We start from the raw sequence: 23,024 nt of genomic DNA on the forward strand, positions 1-23,024 counted from the left end.
CTTAGAGCTTTGAGACTTATTATATGTAGCAGGCCCAATTAGCCCTAAACCAAAATAGAAAAATACAATAAACAGGCCTACATTTTACACGGCCCAATAACCCATTGACATAGCCCAAACCAAGTTACCCTAAATCTAACCCAGCACTAAAAACAAACCCTAACCGCATTTGCCTAGCGCCGCCTTCAATGCCTCCAGCGAGTATCCAGTCGCCGCAGGACTCGGAGATCGGCCTCCCCACGCTCGTTTGCTCCCCACGACACCTGCAAAAACGGACTCAAAAAGTCCGAAGGAGAAAAACAAGCAGAAAATAATATCATTGATTTGATTTCTTTTTCTTTTCGGCCTATAAAAGGCCACTTTTAATATGTAAAAAGGGGAGGAAATAGATACGAAAAAGCACAGAGAAAATACAGATATAGAATTTGTTTTTTTTTTCAAAGGTGATTTTTTATTTATTTCGCAGTGTCCATTTTTATTTACAAACGTTTCTTTTTTCTTTTTTTTTCTCATTATTATTTCGCAAAATAACAAAGAAAAAGAAAGGGAAACTTACCTGAGGTCGCGGCGCCACCGCCATCTCCGTCGCGATCGGAGCTTTTGGTGAGGAGGCCGACGAAAGGCGGCGCGAGGACGCTAGGGACTAAACCCTAGCAGAGCAAAAGAGGGCATTTGTTTTTTTTTCCCTTTCCTTCTGTTGTAAACGATTTTGAAAGGAAAAATCTGTTTTAAATAACAGGCAAAAGCAGTGCCGTTTACCAGGCTTGACCAGCGGTGACCCGACCGGAGGGAGGATCCGCGTTCTCGCCAAATGGTTAATTTACGCATTTAGTCCCTTGATTTTTAAGAGCATGTTTAAATCAACTTTTTATTTCTTTTAATTTTGGCCGCATTTTTTATTTTTGTTTCAAATCAGTCCCCATTGCTGTGTAGCATTTTAGGGAAGCGGATTATTTCTATTTTGACCCCTCTCGTATAATGTGCATCGCAATTTAGTCCTTCATTTCGTTTTAATTACATTTATTGTTTTTTTCTTTTTTTCTACAATTCGTTTTTAATTTTGTTTTTATTTATTATTTCCATTACTATTATTATTACATTATTTACTATCATTATTATTATCATATTTTCTATACATATACATTCGCATACTTTCTATATCATATCTATGCATATTTAATATATATATTTTAGGCTTTTATATATGCGTGCTTCTGTTCTTCTATATATTATTTTATTTCCATAATTTTTACATTCATATATATATATATATATGCCTATATACATACGTTTTTATATATGTTCTCTTTTATTATTTTTAAACTTTTATATACTTTATATTTTATATATATATATATATTGTAAATACATATACACATGTAATTCATTATTGAAGTATCTGTTTTGATATTATACATCCACTTTTAACATGCCCTTTAGAAAATATATTTTGGTTTTGACAATACATCAAAGTTTTTTTCTTGATTCGAAGGTTTTTAAAAAAAAAATAAAAAGTAATATTCAAAGTTTGGGATTTTCAAGGGAAATTGAGCCCTAACGTATTGAGTTCTGATTTTCTTTGATGATTTTAAATAACCGAGGATATTCCTTATTCAAAATACATGAGTATAAAAATCATTTTTGGGAGCTTAACTTGTTGTGCCCTAACGTATTGGGTGTGACACGTTATTTTCTCAAAATGAAGATTTTCACATAAAATAAAGTGATATTCAAAGTTCGGGGATTATGAAGAATTGTACCCTAACGTATTGGGACTCGATTTCTTTACATGACTTGAGTAATTGAATATCCTTTTTTCAAATTCCATCGCTTGAGTTGATTTTAAAATTTTTTTTAAACTTTCGACATCAAGACATTAAATGGTCAATTTGGTACCGATTTTGGGCGTTACGAGGGTGCTAACCCTTCCTCGTGCGTAACTGACTCCCGGACTCTTTTCTCAAAATTCGTAGACCAAAATAATTTTTAAGGTGAGCCGATCACACCTTAATAAAGGATCGGTGGCGACTCTATTTTTATTTTTAAAGTCGACAACTAGAATTTTTATTTTCAAAAAGATGGTTTCGACATTATAGGTTATAATTTTGGTTAGAAATTTGGTTCCCTGGAGCTGGTGAAGGGTACCTAGGGTAGGGGTCCTAATGGGCTACTAGCTAAATGGATTGTAGGGATGATGGTACTATTGGCCAAAGTTTATGTTTCCTCGGGGGACGAGACAATATACTTTGATATTATTGAAAGTTTTTGTTGTTGGGTAATCTTAGTTGCAAGGGAAGTTTGAAAATTTTTAAAGTTTTGGTTGTTAGGAAAGTTGTTATTGGGGTAAGCATTTATTCTATTGATCATGTTGGTCGAGAGTGAGGCCATGCTCACTGCACCAATTATTAATATGAGAAAGTTATGATGATTTGTTATAGTTCACCGAAAGATAGAGTGTCGTAGAATGATTGAGATGGTTAGAATGTGGATATCAGTTGAAGTTTGGAGAGAAGAGACTTAAGAATGCTAAAAGAAAGATTATCTTAACCCTTATTCCCGATGCCAATAAGCCTTTAAAGAATTGTTTCAAATAATTATCAAAGTACCACGTGTCATCCATATGTTAATTTCAAAATCCCTAAAATTTAATCAACCACTTAGGCCTTATTGCCTTATATATGAGTTATGTTTAGAGAACATCTCAATGACAAGTATCATGATGTTGGGGTCGTAAACGCCCTAAGTCACATGGTATTTCTTTAATGAAAGATATTGACTTGCAAGTCATGAAACTCTCGAGATTATAGCTCATGCTACTCATTGTAGGCAGAATTTTTAGATTTTGTCTCTAATTCAATTCTAGAAAAAGCTTCAGGTTTTTCCGTCAAGAATGCCGTATGTGAAGTGAATTCTGTACAAATACATCTCTCCTAATAATCCCTAACTCCCAATGATGTTAAAGAATTAATTTCACTATCCAAAAACTATTTGTTGTCAGGCCATGCGATTCTGCCACCTACACTTTGCTCAAGGAATCAATCTGATACACACAACACTTAATAATCATATAATTTCATACATACTCTTTTTCATGATAAAACATATACTAATAAATATGTATAAATTATGAGGTTGGTCAGACTGGTTGTGCTCATCACATCTTATCCAATCCCTTCTTATTGCATCAACCTTGCATTATGATTTTACAAATCAAAATAATAAACAATATCTTCTAAAAACAAAAAACAAAAACAAAAATCAAATCTCATTTTGAAATACAAATAAAGATTGAAGAGGAAAAATCACGTAAAATTACAGTTTCATACAATCCCTTCTCTTTTTTACAGTTCTCTTCCTATCTAAGTCTTTGCTTTTCTCAATTACAATAACAAATCTACCAATCCTGAAAAGAATCAAAAGAATTACATGAAACTACATGTATTTACACTTCAAATTTCTGAAAATTGAAGCTGGTAGTTATCTACAATCTCCTACTCATCAATCCATAAACGAGAACAAGAGCAACAGTAAGAGCTTGATCAATACTTGGCTCTATCTCCAAAGTTAAGACATCATCTCCTAACACCATTCCAGTAGGTAATTGCTTCTGCTTCACCTGCAACCAGACTTAACTTTACTGCTTGATAAATGATTTAGCATAGCATAGGTATATTTACTTTCATGGTGTTAATTTAATTACCTCTGCTATAATATCTCCACCCGAGTTTACAATCTTAAATCCTTGTTTCTTGCTCCCTAAGCTAACCATGAAGTACTTGTTAAACCCCACTCTAACTTCACAAACTAGGTCTCCCCGTAGAATTCTGCAACATTTCTTGACTTGAAAGCTGGGTTTTTCCTTCTTTCTGCTAGTAAAGTTCCCTCTATATCCATTCCAACATCCCAATATTTGTAGTTTCTGCAAAAAATCAAGGACGTAATGTAAATCTCAAGGTTTATATACTTATATCTATATGTATATATGCGTGTGTGTGTGTGTGTAGTACCTTTTTTAGAATGGTAAAGAGAACATGGCCGTGGAGATTCATGAGATGAACTTCACTGCTACCTTTGGTGTCGTAGTTTTCGACACGATACACAATCTGGCCTTTTGAATCAAAGACGGTGCAACCATTGGTGTGGCATACAAGAGATTTCATCCATATAGTGAATGTTTCCTTACCTGCAGAGTTCATGCTGCAGGGACCGGAAACTTGTGGTTCAGTTGGATGAACCTTAGCCATCTAAACTTTCATACAAAAAATTAGAAAGTTGAGGTGAGCTTCAATGAGAATGGCCGGCTTGGGATTATGTAAGCTATATGCCTCTAGGAATTGAGTTGTAACTTCTATTTATAATATATATATATATATATATAAACATGGCAATGTGACAGTCATGGAGGCTTATAAAATAATTGGAAAATGACATAAAAGAAAATTTCAAACCTCCCCCATTACCATTTTATCTTATCCTATTATTAAGGGTTAATATGTGGTTTGGTACCTAAATTATATCTTATTTTTCAATGTAGTATTTGTAATTTTTTAAATGTATTTCCAATTTGGTACTTGTGGAATTATTCTATTAAACAGTTTACTCCAAGTCATTATTAATAGACTGATTTACAATTGATATTTGACATTATATTTAAAAAATACATTTTTCCCAAATTTCCCTTTGTTTTATTTTCTTTTTATTTCCTCGTTTTGTTCTTCAAAATGAACTCCCATCACACGAAAACACATGCATTCATCGAAAATTTTATAATTTTTCATATTTTTATGAGAAATATTAAATTTTGACGACAACATTATCTTCGTTTTTAAATTAGTTGACAGAAAAATTTTATATATAGGTACAAAATTCAGAAAACAAATAACCCTACAAGTATGATATTAAAAGATAAAATATAGTTCAGATATCAAATTACATATTAACTCTGAAAATGCAGTCATATGAGATTAATATTTAAACCATGTTTAAAGCATGTTTCTTCTGCTGGAAAAAGAAAAAAAAAAGGACTGTTTAAAGCATGTTTCTTGTAGTGGAAAAAGAAATGGTTGAATTAATGACAAAAATCAACTCTTTTGAGCTAATCCCAAAACTCTAATATTTTATTTATAAATTCTGCTTCTAAAGTGTACAATGTATTGGAGCTGGTTGACGTAACGAAGAACAGGGACATCAAATATTTTAATTTTGTATATATTATTATCGGTTGAATTATGTTATTTTATTCATTTTCATATATATTCTCATCACCTTATACCAACCAGCCTCCAACATTATATGAAAAATAATGAAAATTTTATTATTATCTAATTGAGTTGATGTTTGGTTAATTTGTGATACTAATCTAATCCATATATATAAACTTTTGAAGTTGTGTTCGGATAGTAGAGTTGATTGATAAACTCTTTTAACAGTTTACTAATAAAGTCTAGTCACCGTGACAAACAAAAGGTTTTGTAATGTATAATTTTTTGAACATATAAAAATTAATAAAAACATTTTACTATCTTATCTTCCATATTCGTCTTTATTAATGTGACATGGAATACAAATACAAATGTTTCTTCTAACTGCTATAATGGCATCGGCAATGCTTTTATTTAGGATTTAATTATATAAGATATAATACATATGATTATGAAGGTTAGGGTGATCAATATGGATTCATCTACTTCATTAAACACACAAAAAACGTGCAACTATGTGTATATATTATATTAGATACCAAATTAATACATACATTTTTTGCTAAAATATGTCATAATTTTATATACTTTTTAAAATTTAAAATTTATATTTTTAATTTAATTTTTAAAATTTTAAAATTTTATTTTTTAAATTTCAAAATTTAAGTCATAACAATTAAATAAATATCATGTGTAAAAACCAGTTCGAGACTAGATACACAAAACATCATCTTATCACTCTCACATTAAGAGCAAAGGTCATCTTGGTGAGACCCATTAAGATTATGGCGTTTGAAAGTGGTGTACTTAGTTTAGTGGCAAAGGCTTGGGAAAGCACAATTGGGCATTGGCCCATCCAACTAAAAAACAACTATGATTTCATGGTTTCGGATTGGGAGTAAAGGTAAAACATCTGGGTATTGTCATGTCTGATCACCTGAAATTTTGTTTTCAAACAGACAAAAAGCCCCAGTGCCCTAAAACATTGGGTAACCAAATTACCTCCCAACAGCATTCACAACCCACAAGAGTCCAAAAAATGGAAGCCATTAATGGAATTTGGGACCAGCTCCTGGTGCAGGATGCTTCTAGTTCATCCCTGTATTGATTGTCATGTATCAAATTGATTTCTGGAACACCTTGAATTGGTCTGTTATCTGTCATAATCCACAAAATAATGAAAAAAATAAACATCCCCAATGAATGCAATGATCCCGCTGGTCCCTCCCCTATAATAAAAATTTTTGTACTTTATTTATTTTAATCAATTTTTTTTGACAAATTAGCGTATGTACATTAGATCAAAAAACAAACTAATTTTTTTGTTAAAAATTTCATCCAATTCTACTATTAAAAATTGATTCATATGTGTCAGCACGTGACAGACTAGGTGTCATTATGTGGTTATTTCATCAACCAAATTAATTTTTAACAATACAAATGGATGAAATTTTTAACAGAAAAATTTAATATTTTATTTAATCTAACATACATTGACTAATTTTTTTAAAAAAAAGACAAAATATAATCTAAATTCTAATATAAAAAAAACCCATAATACTTTTACATGACTCCAAAAATCAAATCAAATCCAATCTCACAATTTCTTTTATCCATACTCTAATCTAAAAATGAAAACATTTTCCCAGGATTTTTTCCCTTTGGTCTTTTGTCATGTACTCTTTGAATGAGCATGAAAAAACAACGTAAAATTGAACAGGGTATGGTTGTTGACAGTCGACCTCCCACATTAATATGCTGAAACAATTTGATAAAAACTGACACAAATTTTATGACTGTTAGGACCAGCTTGAGGATTATTTGGACATAAAATCTTTTCAAGCTAAGAAAAATTTACCTACGACTGATTTGAGTTCGACCCCCAAATTTTTTAAATAATAAACATCAATTTAATTGATTTTTTTTCTAAAATATGGTGGGACAGGTTTTCTTCTTTTCTTTTTTTTTTAAAGAATTTTGATAAAGTTGACTCTCAATTAAATGTTGCAAAGGGGAGGTTGGACTATCTTCTAGAAAAAGTCTTCATAGTGTCGTCTATTAGGAATCAAGAAGCCCTTGATGGTGAAGGTATTATGTTTGGGATGTTTGTGCTCATTTTTATCCTTGGGTTTTGTCTCCCAACTTCACAGAAAGTCTTTGTCAAGTTCACAGAGTGAGAGCATCTTGCTCACCATGGAAATGCAAATAAGAATGGTACCACTTGAACCAACTAATCCCATATAAGGGTGTGGATTCGAACTCCATCAAGGCCAAATGCTTACATTTCCTTGAAGGGCAACACAATCTAACTTCTTGAGCTCGTCAAGGGCTTTCTGCGAAGTCGGTAGGCAAAACACGGGGATAAAATTGAGTACAGACACCCCGAGTACAATACCTTCACTATTGAGAGGTTCATTGACTCTCAACGAATGACACTTTAAAGGCTTCTTCCAAGAAAGAGTCCAATCTCTACTCAACAAATGTAATTATATAAGACACCTATAAATATCAAGATCAAATGTCATTTTCAAAGATCCTTTCATAAATCTAATACAAATATTACCTTGAACTTGCCATGAATGGCGAGGTCAAGATTATGTTTATATATCTCATTTCCTCAAACACTAAAAATTTACAAATTAAAACTTTTTTCTTTCCATTTTTCTTCAAATTCTACAAAGTATTTATATACATTTTTTTATTGTTTGTAATATTGCAAGTTTTATATTCCCATTAGAAATTTTTATTACATAAATAAATAAGGTCTACTCAAATTCAATCTATTAAAATATGTTTAAACTATTACATAAATAAATAAATAAATGAATTTGACAATATTCTTCCCGACCTGCTCTGTTGCCATCTTTAAATGATGCTTTATGAGACTTGAAATTGTATATCATAAAGCTTCCCATTGCTCTTAATTTGAGCTTTCCCTTTGAAACTACTCAACCTATTAAACCCAGCATTGTGACTGCTGGCCTATGAATCTTATGAATGACAAACTATAAAATTTTGTGACCTTTTTTTTTTTTTTTTTTTGGCTTTTGGTTGAAGCTTTTTCTTTTTAAAATGCTTTTTAGGCAAATGAAAAAACTTTATTCCCTTTCAACAATTAGGTAAATAATTTAATTGACTTACTTATAATTCTTTTTTAGATGTTTAAAGAGCATTTTTAAGATTATGTTTGGACTAAAATATTTTTTAAAATGGATAAGTATTCATGCAGTAAAAAACTTTACAAGTGTAGTTGTGTTGATGCCATTTGTTTTTATGCTTGTGGAGTTTTTTAATCCATTAACAGTGAACAAAATAATTATTCTTTTAAAGTGTTTAGATAAATATAATAAAAATTTAAATTTTTATAACTAATTTCAGAAAATTTAATGAGCTAAGCAACTAGAAACGTTCAGATTCTTCATGATATAATCCTTTAGTGTGGAGTCATGAACTATCAAAGGAAAAACATAAAACGGCCTCATGTTGCAGCGTGGTCCAGGTGAACTATCTGCATGCATGCATTGAAATAACTTGGAAGTTATCTGCTTTCACATCTTGTGGGTATCATTACTTTTATTCCTTTTGATGTGATTCTACTTGCCGACCATATTCCTCAAAATATTATAGGAAACATCTATTATATAAGTGGAAAATAATAATAATGTAACCGGAAACAAAACAAACTTTGGTTCAAATAATAAATTTGAGTCTGATTTTGATGTCTTACTTTAAATTTCCTCAAATCATTTTGGATTTAAATAAAGAAATCATTTATATTACGATTAGACTTATCTGTGGGTCGAGTCAGGTTCGAGTTGGGTCTTGATAAAATTTTAGGCCTGTTTGATAAACTTGGGCCCAGATAGAAAAATGGGCCTAAAATTTTGCCCAAGTCTGACCTAGATAAAAATGTTAAACCTCAAGCCCAACCCGACTCGGCTCGCCCGCATTAAATTTTTTATATAATTTTTTTAAATATAATACACTAAAAACCTTAAAATTAATGTTCCTCAACAAATTGAAAATAAATTTAAAAAATCTTTATACATAACTAACACTAAGATATGTGCAATTTAACAAGCAAATGCCTCTAAAATAGTAGCAAAAATTAACAATAAATTAAGAGTTATACAATATGAAAACAATAATAAAAAAAATGGTAGCAACATAATAGTGAAACAGCAAGAAAGCAACATTTTTTTTTTCAAATTTGAGTTGGGTCGGGGCAGGCCGAAAAAGCATTACCCAATGCTCGGCCCGTTTTTTAAACGAGTTTTTTTTTATCCAAGCCCATTTTTTAGGCCTATATTTTTATCCAAACACTCTCACTTTTTGGACGGGTCTTCAGACCGAGCTGAGTGGCCTGGCTCATGGGCAAGTCTAATTAGAATGATTCTAAAAACAAAAGTTTCTCAGCATTAATAAAATTTTACCACATCATCAAATTTTAAAGTTATGAAATTATTATTATACACCCTAATATATTTAACCTACCCTCCAACTCTAGTTAATTATTTAAAACATAAGTAATTACAAAAAAAACATCCATAAGTAATTTATATGATTTTGAAATTAAGGGGTTTTTTACAAATTTTAATCCCTAAGTTTTGTTGCCTTATCATTTATAAAATTTTGATATTATTAAAAATTTCTCAACCAACAATTTCATCCATAATAAAAACTAGAATACAATCATATTATTAAAAAAGAAGTCAAATTTCATTTTTCTAATTGTAAATCTAATCATTGTTAATCTCAAGTAAGCTTTGTTAAATTTACGATTTATAATTTTAGATTGCAAAAATAAAGAATTGTTTTTATTATACATTTTGAAAAGTAACAATTTTATTGAATTGAATCTCTAATAATAAGAATTGTGTAATTTTTAAAATTTCTATGTTATTTGATTTTTTTTGTACTTTTCATATATGTTTTACAGTCCATATTTAAGATTTGTAGATGTAATGTCGTCTTCAAAGTTTAAGCTTCATTCTTTCTTTGGGAGTGCAATGTGGCTTGCCACTACACCTAACACTTCTTAATATTTGATTTTTTTATTTTAATTACTTAGGTTTTGAAATAATTTAATTAAAATTGGAGAGTAAACTAAATGTGAATAGATGTCTTCAAATTTTGGCGATATAATGTCTAAAAGCAGTAATTTCTAAATCGTTATTCCCATTTTAAAATTTTACTTTAATCATTTTAATCTAACAACTTCATTAAAAAAAAAATTTCCTTCTACTAGAAAAACTAAACTCTTCCCATTGTAGATGTACCCAAATCCTTACCTAAATATTTTGAAAACAAGTGAAATTCGTTAGGAAGAGTAGGTAGGTGGCATGTTTTTCAACACTAATTAACCATACATATTCAACCTAACCCAGCGTCCATCGTCTTTGTTTAACATCCATCATCCTATAAATTTGTCGGCTGCCATAGCTCAGTTTTATCCAAGGTTTCTGAAATGCATCATTATTTAATCGATGAAGATGTATAGATTTTAAATAAAAAATATTGAAAATGATGGATGATATTTTTTTTTAAATTTTAAATTTACATTTTTTTTTAAAAAGAAAGATCTTTTGCAAGAATTGCAATGTATAAGGTTGTGAGTCGATGATGATTAGAAAAAGGAAAGTAAAATTAGGTTAGGTTTAAGCACTTTTGTTAGTTGTAGTGTTAGATGGTGGGACAAATGCCACTAATCACAGTCCTACCTCATGGATTCAACAATCAATTATCACACAAACTTCAACTTAGGAGACTATGTGAAAATATATGATAATTCAAACTTTTGCCAATTGCCATTATTTCACTTTTCATCCTTTCAAAACTGTAAATACAAGTGATTTTCTTTTTTGTTTTAAAATATTATACTTGCGGATTCAATTAGAGATAAATTTTGAAATATAAAAAGGGTGAATGTACTTAAGGGGTCTTTCTATTATAGGATTTGATCAAATTAGCCATTCTATTACTAAATGGATCAATGCAATTCTGCATTATTAAAAAGAACCAAACAAGGTCAAACTAGAATAGAATTAACATTTATTGTTTAAAAATGTCATTTATTGTTTAACATAGTTGAAATTTTAAAATTTTGTGGTTTTATAAATGAAATCTTTTGTTAGGGATTAAATTGCAATTGAAAAATAGTTTTCTAGACATTTTTATGCAATAAATGCTAACCCTGTTATAATTTAGATTTATTTGATTTTTTAATAACAATGGACTAAATTAATCAATTTAATAATAAAATGATTAATTTGATCCAATCCCTAAAATATAATGACCTTTCCGGTACTTTAACCCCTCTCTATATATACACAGCGTAGAGTATAATTTAACCATTAATTTAAGCACCCACAATTAAGAGGAGTATACCAAGATTTATCAAGAAAAAAGGAACCGCATCAAATCATGAGCAGTCTTGGTTTTAAAGCTTGTAACCAAACTTAGAAAATTCTTTTTTTTCTTGAACCAACACTTACAAAGTGAAGGAGACAGCTTATCCAATCCCACAGTGCCAAGCCATTAATATTCAGATTATTAGGCATACATTTTTGGCTTCTCAACCATTAAATTAGGTTTAGGATCGCCCAAAAAGTTTTGAAACTGAAATGATACTCTGATTTTGCTTTTACCAAAGATTATTATATTGTAAGGGAAAAGTGGACACCAAAGAGGAGGAGCAACCTTATTGTCTAAGACATTAAATCTCACGATTGCAGAAAAATGGCCAATTCTGATGAGGTGCTGCTTGCTAAGGGAAACTAATTAATGGTAGAAATGTGTCAGTAAGCCATAAGGTTAAGTGACTTTTAATTAAATAAACACAGCTTTAATTTGACCCAAATCTGAAATGGATTTGATAGCTGAGTAGTTAAGTTAGGGTTATTGGTAAAATTCGAATCATACGTTAAAATTTTAAATTGATCATTTGAAATGAAGTGAAAACGTTTTTTAAAAAGAGGATGCATGGGTCTTTTTTTTAGACCGTCAGCATAGAGCATATATATTAATTGCTTGCCCTTTCTGCCTCGCTTCACTATATGAAATTATTATTTTACCCTTATGCAGTTATAACTATTAAAAAAGTAAAAATGTGTTTATAAAAAAAAGTCATGTTTGATGTTTAAATAATTTTTCAATGAAAAATTATGTTTAAATACTTTCTTGCCTTTAAAAATATTCAAAATATTAGAAATAACTAAAAAAAATTAAATTGAAGCAGGGCGGTATGAAGTGAGGTTGGATGCATCCAACATCCATGAAGGAGATAATTGTTTTCAAAAGTATACATTTATAATAAAGTAGGACAAGTGACAAGTGACAATATCTATCCCAATTCGCTCTATTGCCATCTTTAAATAATACTTTATGGAACTTGAAATTGTATATCATAAAGCTTATCCATTGCTCTTAATTTGAGCTTTCCCTTTGTACCTACTCAACCTCTTAAACTCTTTTGCTTGGGAGCATTGTGACAAAGGGCCCTTCAAGCTTAAACAAACACAATGTCCATGTCTAGTGTCACCCACCCTTTGGATTTATCTCTCTATTTTTATGCAAAAAGATTTTCACCAATACATAGCAAACCATAAAAGGCAAATTCCCCATCACAATTTTTAAACGGTCCATAAATTCCCACTTTAATAATAATTTGCATTTAATTATATCATTTTCTATTCATTTATAAATGTGCTATTTAATTACCCTATGGTTTTTTAAAGTCATGAAAATTCCTTCTATGCTGTTTTGAGTTTGGGATTTTATTATTATTATTTGAAGATAGGACTGGTTGTGTGTCCATGTCTCTCATAGCCCTTATTGCTTGCCTATGACCAACTATACAATTTTGTCACATTTTTTGGCTTTCTTTTTTTTCTAGGTTCAAAGGCATTTTTGGCTTTTGGTTGAAGCTTTAACAAAAGGAGAAGCTTTTCTTTTGAAAAAGCTTTTTAGTTTGACACGATCACTTTTAGGTAAATGATTTTTTTTTTATTCCCTTTCAACAATTACACATTTCGGGTACTTGATTTAAAAAGCTTATTTTGAAATTAAAAAATTTAATTGGCTTAATTATAATTCGTTTTCAGATGTTTAAAAGCATTTTAACAAATACAATAAAATTATGTTTAGATCAAGAATCAAGAATTTGAAGGAAAACTTTCATTTCTAACTAGGTTTTTGATATGGATAATTATCCTATACACTATTAATCGAGTAAAACACTCCACAAACGAGTTTGTGTTGATGTCATTATTTTAGGTTTGTGAATTTTTTAACCATTAACCGTGGATAGAATAATTACCCTTTTAAAATTCTAAAATAAATTAACTTATTGAGATAAATATGATAGAAAATTTAATTTTTTAACTAATTTCAAAAGTTACTCAAAACCCTATTCAAAATTTTTTAAATTCATTTTATTTAATACATGTGATCTAACAAGAAGATAAAAATGAATTTCTAAATGTAATTTTATTTAATTCCAATATACCTTTTTATATTTTATGTTATTTATGAAATTTCAGTAACTTAAATTTTTTTAAAAATAATCACAAATACTAGAATTTTAAAACGATACATATTAAAGATTTTTAAATTCTAGCATCTTAATATAGCTTATGCCCAATCTATTACTTACTCTATCGAGTTGTTATTTAAATACTTATTATATGGAGTTGTAATATTGTAGTATATGAAAGAAAGTATGTGCCTTAACTATATACATTTGCAATTTATTGTAATATAGTAAGAACGGTGAATATTACATTTTATTTGTTATGCACGCTCAACGTTTATTCTATTAAATTTTATGTTTTATCACATGGACCAAGTATGACAATATAAGATTTTTAGCCCAAATTTATGAACCAATGAAGTCTCAAATCGAGTTGCCCAAAATGGTGGTAAAAGTATTATAGAGACCTTTATAATAAGAGTCAAATTGCATTTTACCCCATGTACGATAGATAATCAAATAATTAAATAATTACAAAATAATCAAATAATTACACAAGGCATGTCACGTACACATCATGCTAACGTATATGGACTAAATTGTCTATATTTTAAATATAAAGAACAAAATACAATCTATACAAAAACTTTCGTTATACTTTTATCCCAAAATAATTAAATTATTTATATATATTAATTTTATAATTTATGCTCGGGTTCTTGACTATGTAACACTCTACTTTTTTTTCTCATAAACAATGGCATCAAATAATTTTGTAGATGAAAGAAAATTATAGTTATTTATGTGATGTTGAAAACCAAATCTAATTTTATTATTAAAAGTCAAAAACCAAAACAAAACCTCTCTTTGAATCCAAGTTTTCGCTCACATCTGTTCTTTGTCTTGTTTTAGTTTACTCAAAAGACTTCACTTTTTCTCTACTCCTTAGTATCGTATTGTCTTTTTCTTAACAAGTGATTTGCTTTCGTGGGTGGTTGCAATTTCTTGAATTTAAACCCACTACTTTAGTATTCCTACCATCTTCATTTCTTCTTTATTTTTTGTTTTTGCTTTCTTTCATTTTTTTTTCTATACTTAACAAAGCAACCCCATTTTTCAGCTGATTAGTATTCAGTGTCTTCATAAACCCCACATCTTCTACTCCCTTCTTTCTTTCTGGTTGATGAATTCTACTTGCCGGTCATAAAACAGAGTACTATGAGACCGTACATTTATTTCTTGCTTTTGTTTCTTGGCTATGGAGTTTCTTTAGCCACTTGCAGTTTTTTCCCTACTAATGAAGGTAACTAGCTTTTTTCTTTTTCTTTTGTTTTCCAAGATATAAGTTGGTTTCTGGGAAAATGTTGGTAGATATAAGGGCTTTAAACTGTTAATCATGTCTCTCACAGTGTTCAAATTTATTCTTTTAGATTTCTGTTCTTGAATTTTAGGGGATTCCTATAATTCTAGGTTCAATATTTCTCACTGAGCTGGGAACTTTCTTTTTCTTTCTTTTTTAAAGTTTGGGCTCTTACAACATTTAAAGAAGCTATATATGAAGACCCACATCTGGTTTTGTCAAACTGGAATGCTTTAGATGCTGATCCGTGTAACTGGTTTGGGATTACTTGTAATCCAGAGAGGCAACATGTTACAAAGATGTAAGTATATGATCTGCCAACTTTTCCAAGTTCTTTAACCAGTTTTGATCCCATTTAAATGGTGGATATCTACGCAATTTGATGCTTTTTTTCATAGTCATGTCTCTCCTTATGTTGCAGAAACATAACCGGTTCATCTTTGAAGGGATTTCTTGCACCAGAAATAGGCCAAATTACCAACTTGCTAGAACTGTATGTTTTTCTTAGTCTTTATTTGTTCAAAATGATGCTTTTGGTTCAACTTTTACAATGGTTGATGTATACTTTCATGTGTTTTGTAGAACTTTACATGACAACAATCTGATTGGAACAATACCTAAAGAACTAGGCTTTTTGAAGTCCCTCAAAGTGTTGGATTTGGGGATGAATCAACTGACTGGTCCTATTCCTCCGGAGCTAGGGAATTTGTCCGGTGTGACAAAGCTGTAATGAACATTTCATGTGTTTTGTTATAAGGAAGTGGTTTTTTTTGTTTGGCCATTTATGCATTTTTTTCATATTTCGGTTTCCTTTGTTATCACAGAAACCTTCAGTCAAATCGGTTAACAGGGAGCCTGCCTGCTGAACTTGGGAATTTAGAGAATCTTCAGGAACTTATCCTCGATCGAAATAAGCTTCAAGGAACTGTTCCTGCTGCTAGCAATTCAGCATTTTCAGCCAAGATGCATGGAATGTAAGCAGAATATTGTGAAAATGGAATTATGTTCTATTGATCTCTGAAGAACAATTCTATTTGATGAACTTCTCATTAGGAAATATGCCCAATATACCTTCTTAATGAACAGTTCTAATTTCTAGACATACAATTCTGGTAGAAAACAGGACTATATTTGTTGGTGTTAATCCATCATCATTGCAAATTCTGAAAATAAGCCAGCGGCAACTATCTTTGCAAAATGCGGAGGATGAATAGCCATTAAATAGAATGCCAAATGTGCTATCTAGAATTTTATGGTCGGATACGGCAAACTCTCAACTTTACCTACTTTCAGAGTATATTTTTCACCCTTAGAACTTGAATGCTAGTTTAAAGTTAAAAGACCACTATATGGGGTCATAGAAGTTGAAAATATTGCAGGCTTCTTCTCTAGAAATTTAGCCACCCAAGTTAAATCATGTTACTGTTTAAGAGTTGATTGCTCGTAATTCTTTTCACTTCAGGTATGCCTCTCGTTCAAACTTAACTGGACTTTGTCGCTCATCTCGGTTAAAAGTGGTGGATGTCTCCTACAATTATTTGGTTGGAAGCATACCTAAGTGTTTGACAAACCTTCCAAAGTATACTTTCTTTGCCTTTGTCATAGATCCATTTTGGCTTTTTTTTTATCCAGTTGCCTCATGGTATCCCATATGATTAATGCAGCGCAAGCTTTCAAGGGAACTGTCTTCGGGACAAAGATGTTAAACAGCGTCCTAGCACACAATGTGGTATGTATTACATCTTGCCTTTGGCAGTGGCGTGGATGATGATATTTGAACAGAAACTTATGTCCTTGGCTAAGTCAAACTGACTATTATCGACATCTTGAACTTCAAAATTCATGAATTTATTTATTTATTTATCACTCTTAGTTATGCAAACTGATGATTTTATGACCATTAGAATATTTCAGTATTGTCACTGAAGTAATTGACAATGACAGTATTCCTTATTTAGGTGCTTTTCCATCCAAAAGTCACCAAGTACCCAAAAGTAAGCATCGGCCTACTGAAGACGTTCCAAAGCATCAGAAAGAATCAAAACCTACCTGGCTCTTAGCTCTTGAAATCGCAACAGGAATCACGGTGGGTTCTCTCTTTCTTGTTGCCCTCCGTACTGCTTTCCATAGATGCAATAGCAAGCCTGCAATCATAATCCCTTGGAAGAAATCAGCGAGTGAGAAGGAACAGTTGGCAGTATATGTAGGTTAGTTTGCTACATGTGACATTATCTACTGCTCAAATTAACTTCGGTAGTGTACTCTTCGAAGCAATATTGATTCACATTGTGATTTTCTGCAGATTCTGAGTTGTTGAAAGATGTGACTAAATATAGCAGACAAGAGCTTGAAGTAGCTTGTGAAGACTTCAGCAACATTATCGGTTCCTCTCTGGACAGTTTGGTCTACAAAGGCACCATGAAGGGTGGTCCTGAAATTGCTGTGATATCCCTCTCCATTAAAGAGGAGCACTGGACAGGCTACCTTGAGCTATATTTCCAGAGAGAGGTACTTGTTATTACATTTAATAGTTTCGTTGTATAATGAGCAAAACTTGGAGTGATCTGGTTCTGGGTTTTTTGGTTCAAATTGCTATTCAGGTAGCAGATTTGGCAAGATTGAATCATGATAGTGTAGGGAAACTACTAGGATACTGTAGGGAGATCAGTCCATTTACAAGGATGCTTGTTTTTGAATATGCATCAAATGGAACACTTCACGAGCATTTGCATTGTAAGCATACTCTTTCTTGCTCACATATAATGATAAACATTTTTATATTGGTATTTATCCGAGTAATTGATTTTAATGCAGATGGAGAAGGATCCCAACTATCTTGGACACGACGTATGAGAATTATTCTCGGCATTGCTCGAGGACTCAAGTATCTTCATGCAGAACTTGAGCCACCATTCACTATATCAGAGTTAAACTCTAGTGCTGTGTATCTTACAGAGGATTTTTCCCCCAAGGTATCTCCTTACCTCTTTTATTTATGAGCATCTAATATTTATATTCATAAGAAGGGATACTCGAGTTAGGATCATTTCGACCTTATCTAAAGGAGGTTGCTGTGTGGTAAAATTCTATTGTCATGCCTAAAGTCTTGGTATCTGGTGATGCAGTTGGTTGATTTTGAAAGTTGGAAGACTATTATTGCTAGATCAGAAAAGAACTCTGGTTCTATTGGCAGCAATGGAGCCATGTGTCTACTTCCCAGTTCTGTGGAGAATCGTCATCTTGATATCCAGGGAAACATACATGCTTTTGGCATACTTCTACTCGAGATAATCAGTGGTAGGCCTCCATTTTGCAAGGACAGGGGGTCTTTGATAGATTGGGTAAGCAATCTTTCTAAATGCTGTAACTTTTTTTATCTATGTTACTCGTCGGAGTAACATAGAAACTTATATAATCTTTGCAAACAAACAAAGCTTTTAGCTTTTCGATATGCTCCGCAACATTTAAGTTGCTTCCCTACATATTACAGGCCAAGGACTATCTTGAACTACCGGAAGTAATGTCTCATATTGTGGACCCTGAACTAAAGCATTTCACGTACGATGACCTCAAACTCATCTGCGAAATCATAAGCCTTTGCATTCATCCAGACACTTCGAGACGGCCATCCATGCAGGAAATAAGCCTCATGCTCGAGAGCAGCATTGACACGTCGGTATCTATTGAGCTCAAGTCATCTTCTTTGGCATGGGCTGAACTTGCTCTTTCATCATGATTAATTGAAGCTGCTAACCACACTATTAGATCAAAATACATACAGTTTTACCCTTTTTTTTCCCTTCCTTTCAATCTTTGTAAATGCTGTACGCCAAAAGAAACATTTGGGGTTCATCTAATTACTGAAAAATCCCACTTCATTTGTATACCTTGGATGTTTTCAGAATTTTTTCTTTTCTGAAAATAACAATACAACTGGTTTAGTTCTTTTCCCATGGATCAGTGTACACTCAGTTTCACTATATATGTAAATTAAGCTCGTTGTCCCCACTTATAAAATGAAATTGTTGGCTGTTTATTTTGTCGTATGGAATAGCAAAAAGAACCCATTAGCTGTGGGCTAAGGATCTCGAGTTACTTTTTCTGTTTCGATTTTGGTAAATCTCTTTTCTTCTTTGCGCATTGCTATTATTTGTTTCTTTTCGCCTTTCTCTATGGCCGGTTTCCTACACGATATGTTTAGCAAGCTTTCTTTCGTGGAGGAAGAAGGCATTGTTTTAGAAAATGTCATCCCGGAGGTGGACCTATGGGTGGTGGGGAAGCTTTCTGGTCCTAAAACGATCAAGAAGGAGGTATTTCCCGGGTTTTCAAAAATGTGTGATACATAAATAAACTTGTGGTTTTCTCTGCACTTGGCCCAAACGTTTTTCTGTTTAAGTTTGGCGAAATGAATTATAAGGAGAAATTCCTTAAAATGGGGTTGTGGAATTTTGATCCACATATCCTAGTCCTCAAGAACATTGAGGGGACTTTTGGTCCAAATGATCATAATTTATCATTGGTGGCCTTGTGGATATGTGTTTATGAGGTACTGGTAGGATGGATGAAGCGAGAAATAGTTGTTCGAACTGGACAAGTATAGGGTGACATCGACGCGATCGATAGGAATAAATCATGTGGGGGTTGGACAGAATACTTTGTTTTGCGAGTACACATTGATATCACCTAGCCTCTAGGCGTGTGATTTTACTTGGATCGAAAGATGATGGGTCCAAGTGTTATGCTTTGTTCAAATATGAACGATTAGCAACGTTTTGTTATAAGTGTGGTATAATTGGCCACTTGGTGGATTCTTGTGTGATGTCAAAAGGCCTTTGCGATGAAAATTGTGAAGTTTTCCAATATGAGGGATTGGATGTGTGTGCCTCTATTCGCAAGATCTTCTAGGGGCATTCGTATCCAAAGAAAACGAAGGTTGGAATTTTTTCCAAAAGAGTGTTCGAGCGATTCAACTGCAAAGGATGGTAATGGGTCTTTTGTGGAGGGCAATTCAACCTTTACACATGAAGAAGGGAGGGAAAGACCGAATATGAATGTTCAAGGGGGAGCTAATTTCATTTCGAGTTCCTCCTTTAAGGGGAAGGAGAAAACTTTCCGAGATGGAAGGAAAAGAAGAGAGGTGCAAGGTTGCTTTGTTCCGGTAGCTAGATCTTCGATTAAAAAGCCTCGTGTCAAGACAATGAAAAATAAAGGGTCTACCAATTCGGGTGGTGATAATTTCACAACCAAAGCAGAGGAGGCTAATGATCAATCTCGATGTGAGCCATGAGGATTTTATGTTGGAATTGCCAAGGACTTGGGAACCCTCGAACAATTCATGCTCTTAAAAGGCTTATAGCCTCCAATGACCCACAATTAATTTTTCTTTGTGAAACTAGGCTATTGGATAATGAGGTTGAAAGCATAAAACGTCGATGTTTAATGCATGGTTGTATCCATTTTAATTCTAATAATAGATCCAACGGCCTTCTGCTTTTATGGGTGTTAATTTTTCGATAAATTTTATTTTTTACTCTCCTAACCACATTGATGTTGACATTAAGGTAAATGGTGGATTTTCATTTCGATTTATAGGCTTCTATGGCGATAACATCTCTTCTCAAAGGATTCATTCTTGGAATTTAATTAAATCACTTAAATGGGCTTCAAATAAACCGTGGCTTATAGGTGGAGATTCTAATGAGATCCTTAATGGATCAGAAAAACAATGTGGGAGAAGGAGGCCCTAAGCCCAAATGTATGCTTTTGGTGATGCTCTCAGTGAAGTAGAGCTAGTGGACATCAAGCCCAACTATGGACGTTTGACATGGACTATTAAAAGGGGTAATGAAAGATGGTTAAAGAAATGTTGGGTCGATTTGTGGCCTCTTTAGACTAAATAGGATCTTTTCCTAATATTTGTACTTCTAATGAGCCACATACGGCGTCAGATCATTTCTCAATTCTTTTGGATACTGAAGGTTTGAGTTAGAGGATTGAAAGACGAATAGAAAAAGGCCACTTTCGTTTTGAGGAGTGTTGGGCCTCGAAATTGTATTCTAGCTTGATTGCATTGACAACTACGTGAATGTGTTTATGAATGCTAAATTTGATAAGCCTTTTGAGGCTAAGGAAATCTTAGTATCTTTGAAACAGATGACCCCTAACAAAGCTCCTGAGTTTGATGGGCTGAATGGTTTGTTTTTTAAGACCTTGAGATGTGATTGGACAAGATAATATACGCTAGTGCCTAGATTTGCTGAATGGTAACATGGATATGGTTGAGGTGAATCAAACAATTATTGTCTTGATCCCAAAAGTGGCCCAACTAGATGATCTGTCTAAATTCAAACCCATTAGCCTTTGTAATTTTGTCAATTAGTTGGTCTCAAAAAACACTAGCTAACCGGTTGAAAGTTATTCTCCCTACGTGCATACATGCGAATCAGAGTGCTTTGTACCAGAAAGAATGATACAAGATAATGAAATTGTGACTCATGAAATTATCCACTATGTTCGGTGTTCTAAGAACAGTTCGAATAAAAGATGTGCCCTAAAGCTTGACATGAGTAAAGCTTATGATGGAGTGAAATGGGGGGTTTTTTGGAGGCTGTTATGGCACGAATGTGATTCTCTAATAATTGGACTCGTTTAATTATGAGTTGTGTTTCAACCATGTCATTCTGTGTGAAGTTTAATGGCCAACTTACCAACTTCTTTCATCTTGAAAGAGGGTTGAAAAAAGGTGACCTATTATCCCATTATTTGTTCCACTTATGCATGCAAGGTTTTAAAAGGGCTCAAGATAACAATTGGTTAAAGGGATTTGAGTTAGTCAACAGGGGCTAAGGGTGAACTGTCTCTTATTTGTAGATGATAGTTTGTTTTTTCTTCGGAACAAGTAGTTTGCTTTTTCTTCAGAACAAGGAAAAGAAGGCTAGAGCTGTAAAGTATATTTTGGCTTTGTTTGAGAGGAACTCGAGGCAGAAGATTAATTTGGAGAAATCGTCGATCTATTTTAGTCGCAATACTCGTATGAGTCTAGAAGTCTTCTTAATTTTGTTCTGAAAGTCTGTGTTGTTGAAGATTTTGACTCCTATTTGGGTCTACCCCTAGTGGTGGGTAAAAAATAAAACATGTGTTTAAATGGGTGGTGGATCGCATTTTTAAGCATGGCCAGAGTTGGACGAAACATCTTTTTTCTTATAGTGGTAAGGAGATTTTTATTAAATCAGTATTACAAACTATTCCAACTTATAGTCTATTTTTCTATTGCCGAAAGGTATTACGGATGATATCACTAAGGCAATTAGGAAATTTTGGTGGGCAAAAGCGGGAGCAGATAAGGGTTGAACGATGTTAGGCTAGAAACAAACGAGAAAACCGAAGGGCATCACTACATGAAAATAGGTTTTTAGTGATGTTTTTAAAGCTTTTTGCGACGTTTATAAAAATATAACGGTGAAACTTGAATAGCCACAAAAAATGTTGCAATAAAAACTGTCGTAGAAGATAGCGGTGTTTGTCCAAAAACACCACTAAAGGTAAAGATAGTCTTGGACATTGGCATTGGAAACACCACTAATTGCAAACCTTTTCACGGCGTTTGTCATTAAAACGTTTCTGAGTACATGAACCTTTTGTGGTGTTTGGATACACAAATGTTGCTGAATGTAGGACTTTTTGCGGCATTTTTAAGAAAAAAAAGCGCCACTAAATATATTTTATTAAAAATTACACCACACTAGAAATTGTTTTTTTTTTCAAATTTATGGTATTTTTGACATTATTATATAAAATAATATATAATTCATAAATTTCAAATATTACATATACAAATTCTTGAAATATACAAGTTTTAATAAATCAAATATAACATACATTAAAATTTTATACAAAGATTTCACTCTAAATACAATGTAAAACAAAGTTAACAAAGACACCCCTATTACAACCAATATCAAGCAAACTATGATGTCCAAAAATATTCATGTAA

The 23,024-nt window shown here is 32.3% G+C and overlaps 2 protein-coding genes across 3 annotated transcripts; one reads left to right on the top strand and one right to left on the bottom strand.

Annotated features, from left to right (window-relative positions):
• Nucleotides 1-3,248: 3,248 nt before the first annotated feature.
• On the bottom strand, nucleotides 3,249-4,322 carry LOC105793688 (protein LURP-one-related 4). The gene is made up of 3 exons (XM_012622536.2): nucleotides 4,008-4,322; nucleotides 3,701-3,919; nucleotides 3,249-3,616 (listed from the first exon to the last, which is right to left on the bottom strand). Exons 1-3 carry the CDS (start codon nucleotides 4,242-4,244, stop codon nucleotides 3,482-3,484), a joined length of 591 nt encoding a protein of 196 aa, XP_012477990.1. The 5' UTR covers nucleotides 4,245-4,322; the 3' UTR covers nucleotides 3,249-3,481.
• A 10,244-nt stretch (nucleotides 4,323-14,566) lies between these two features.
• LOC105792195 (probable LRR receptor-like serine/threonine-protein kinase At1g63430) lies at nucleotides 14,567-19,067 on the top strand. 2 transcript variants are annotated; one of them, XM_012620641.2, is made up of 13 exons: nucleotides 14,567-14,974; nucleotides 15,194-15,332; nucleotides 15,453-15,524; nucleotides 15,614-15,757; nucleotides 15,856-16,005; nucleotides 16,494-16,610; nucleotides 16,696-16,760; nucleotides 16,990-17,238; nucleotides 17,334-17,539; nucleotides 17,632-17,764; nucleotides 17,846-18,003; nucleotides 18,157-18,372; nucleotides 18,522-19,067. In XM_012620641.2, the coding sequence occupies exons 1-13, from the start codon at nucleotides 14,890-14,892 to the stop codon at nucleotides 18,765-18,767; spliced, it is 1,980 nt and encodes a 659-aa protein (XP_012476095.1). In that variant the 5' UTR covers nucleotides 14,567-14,889; the 3' UTR covers nucleotides 18,768-19,067. The 2 variants fall into 2 exon arrangements, with proteins under 2 accessions (XP_012476095.1, XP_012476096.1); XM_012620642.2 differs by lacking the exon at nucleotides 14,567-14,974 and having other exon boundaries at nucleotides 15,191-15,332; nucleotides 15,430-15,524.
• The last annotated feature ends 3,957 nt before the right edge of the window (nucleotides 19,068-23,024 follow it).

The sequence above is a fragment of the Gossypium raimondii genome, chromosome 8 (assembly GCF_025698545.1).
Source record: "Gossypium raimondii isolate GPD5lz chromosome 8, ASM2569854v1, whole genome shotgun sequence".
NCBI lineage: Eukaryota > Viridiplantae > Streptophyta > Magnoliopsida > Malvales > Malvaceae > Gossypium > Gossypium raimondii.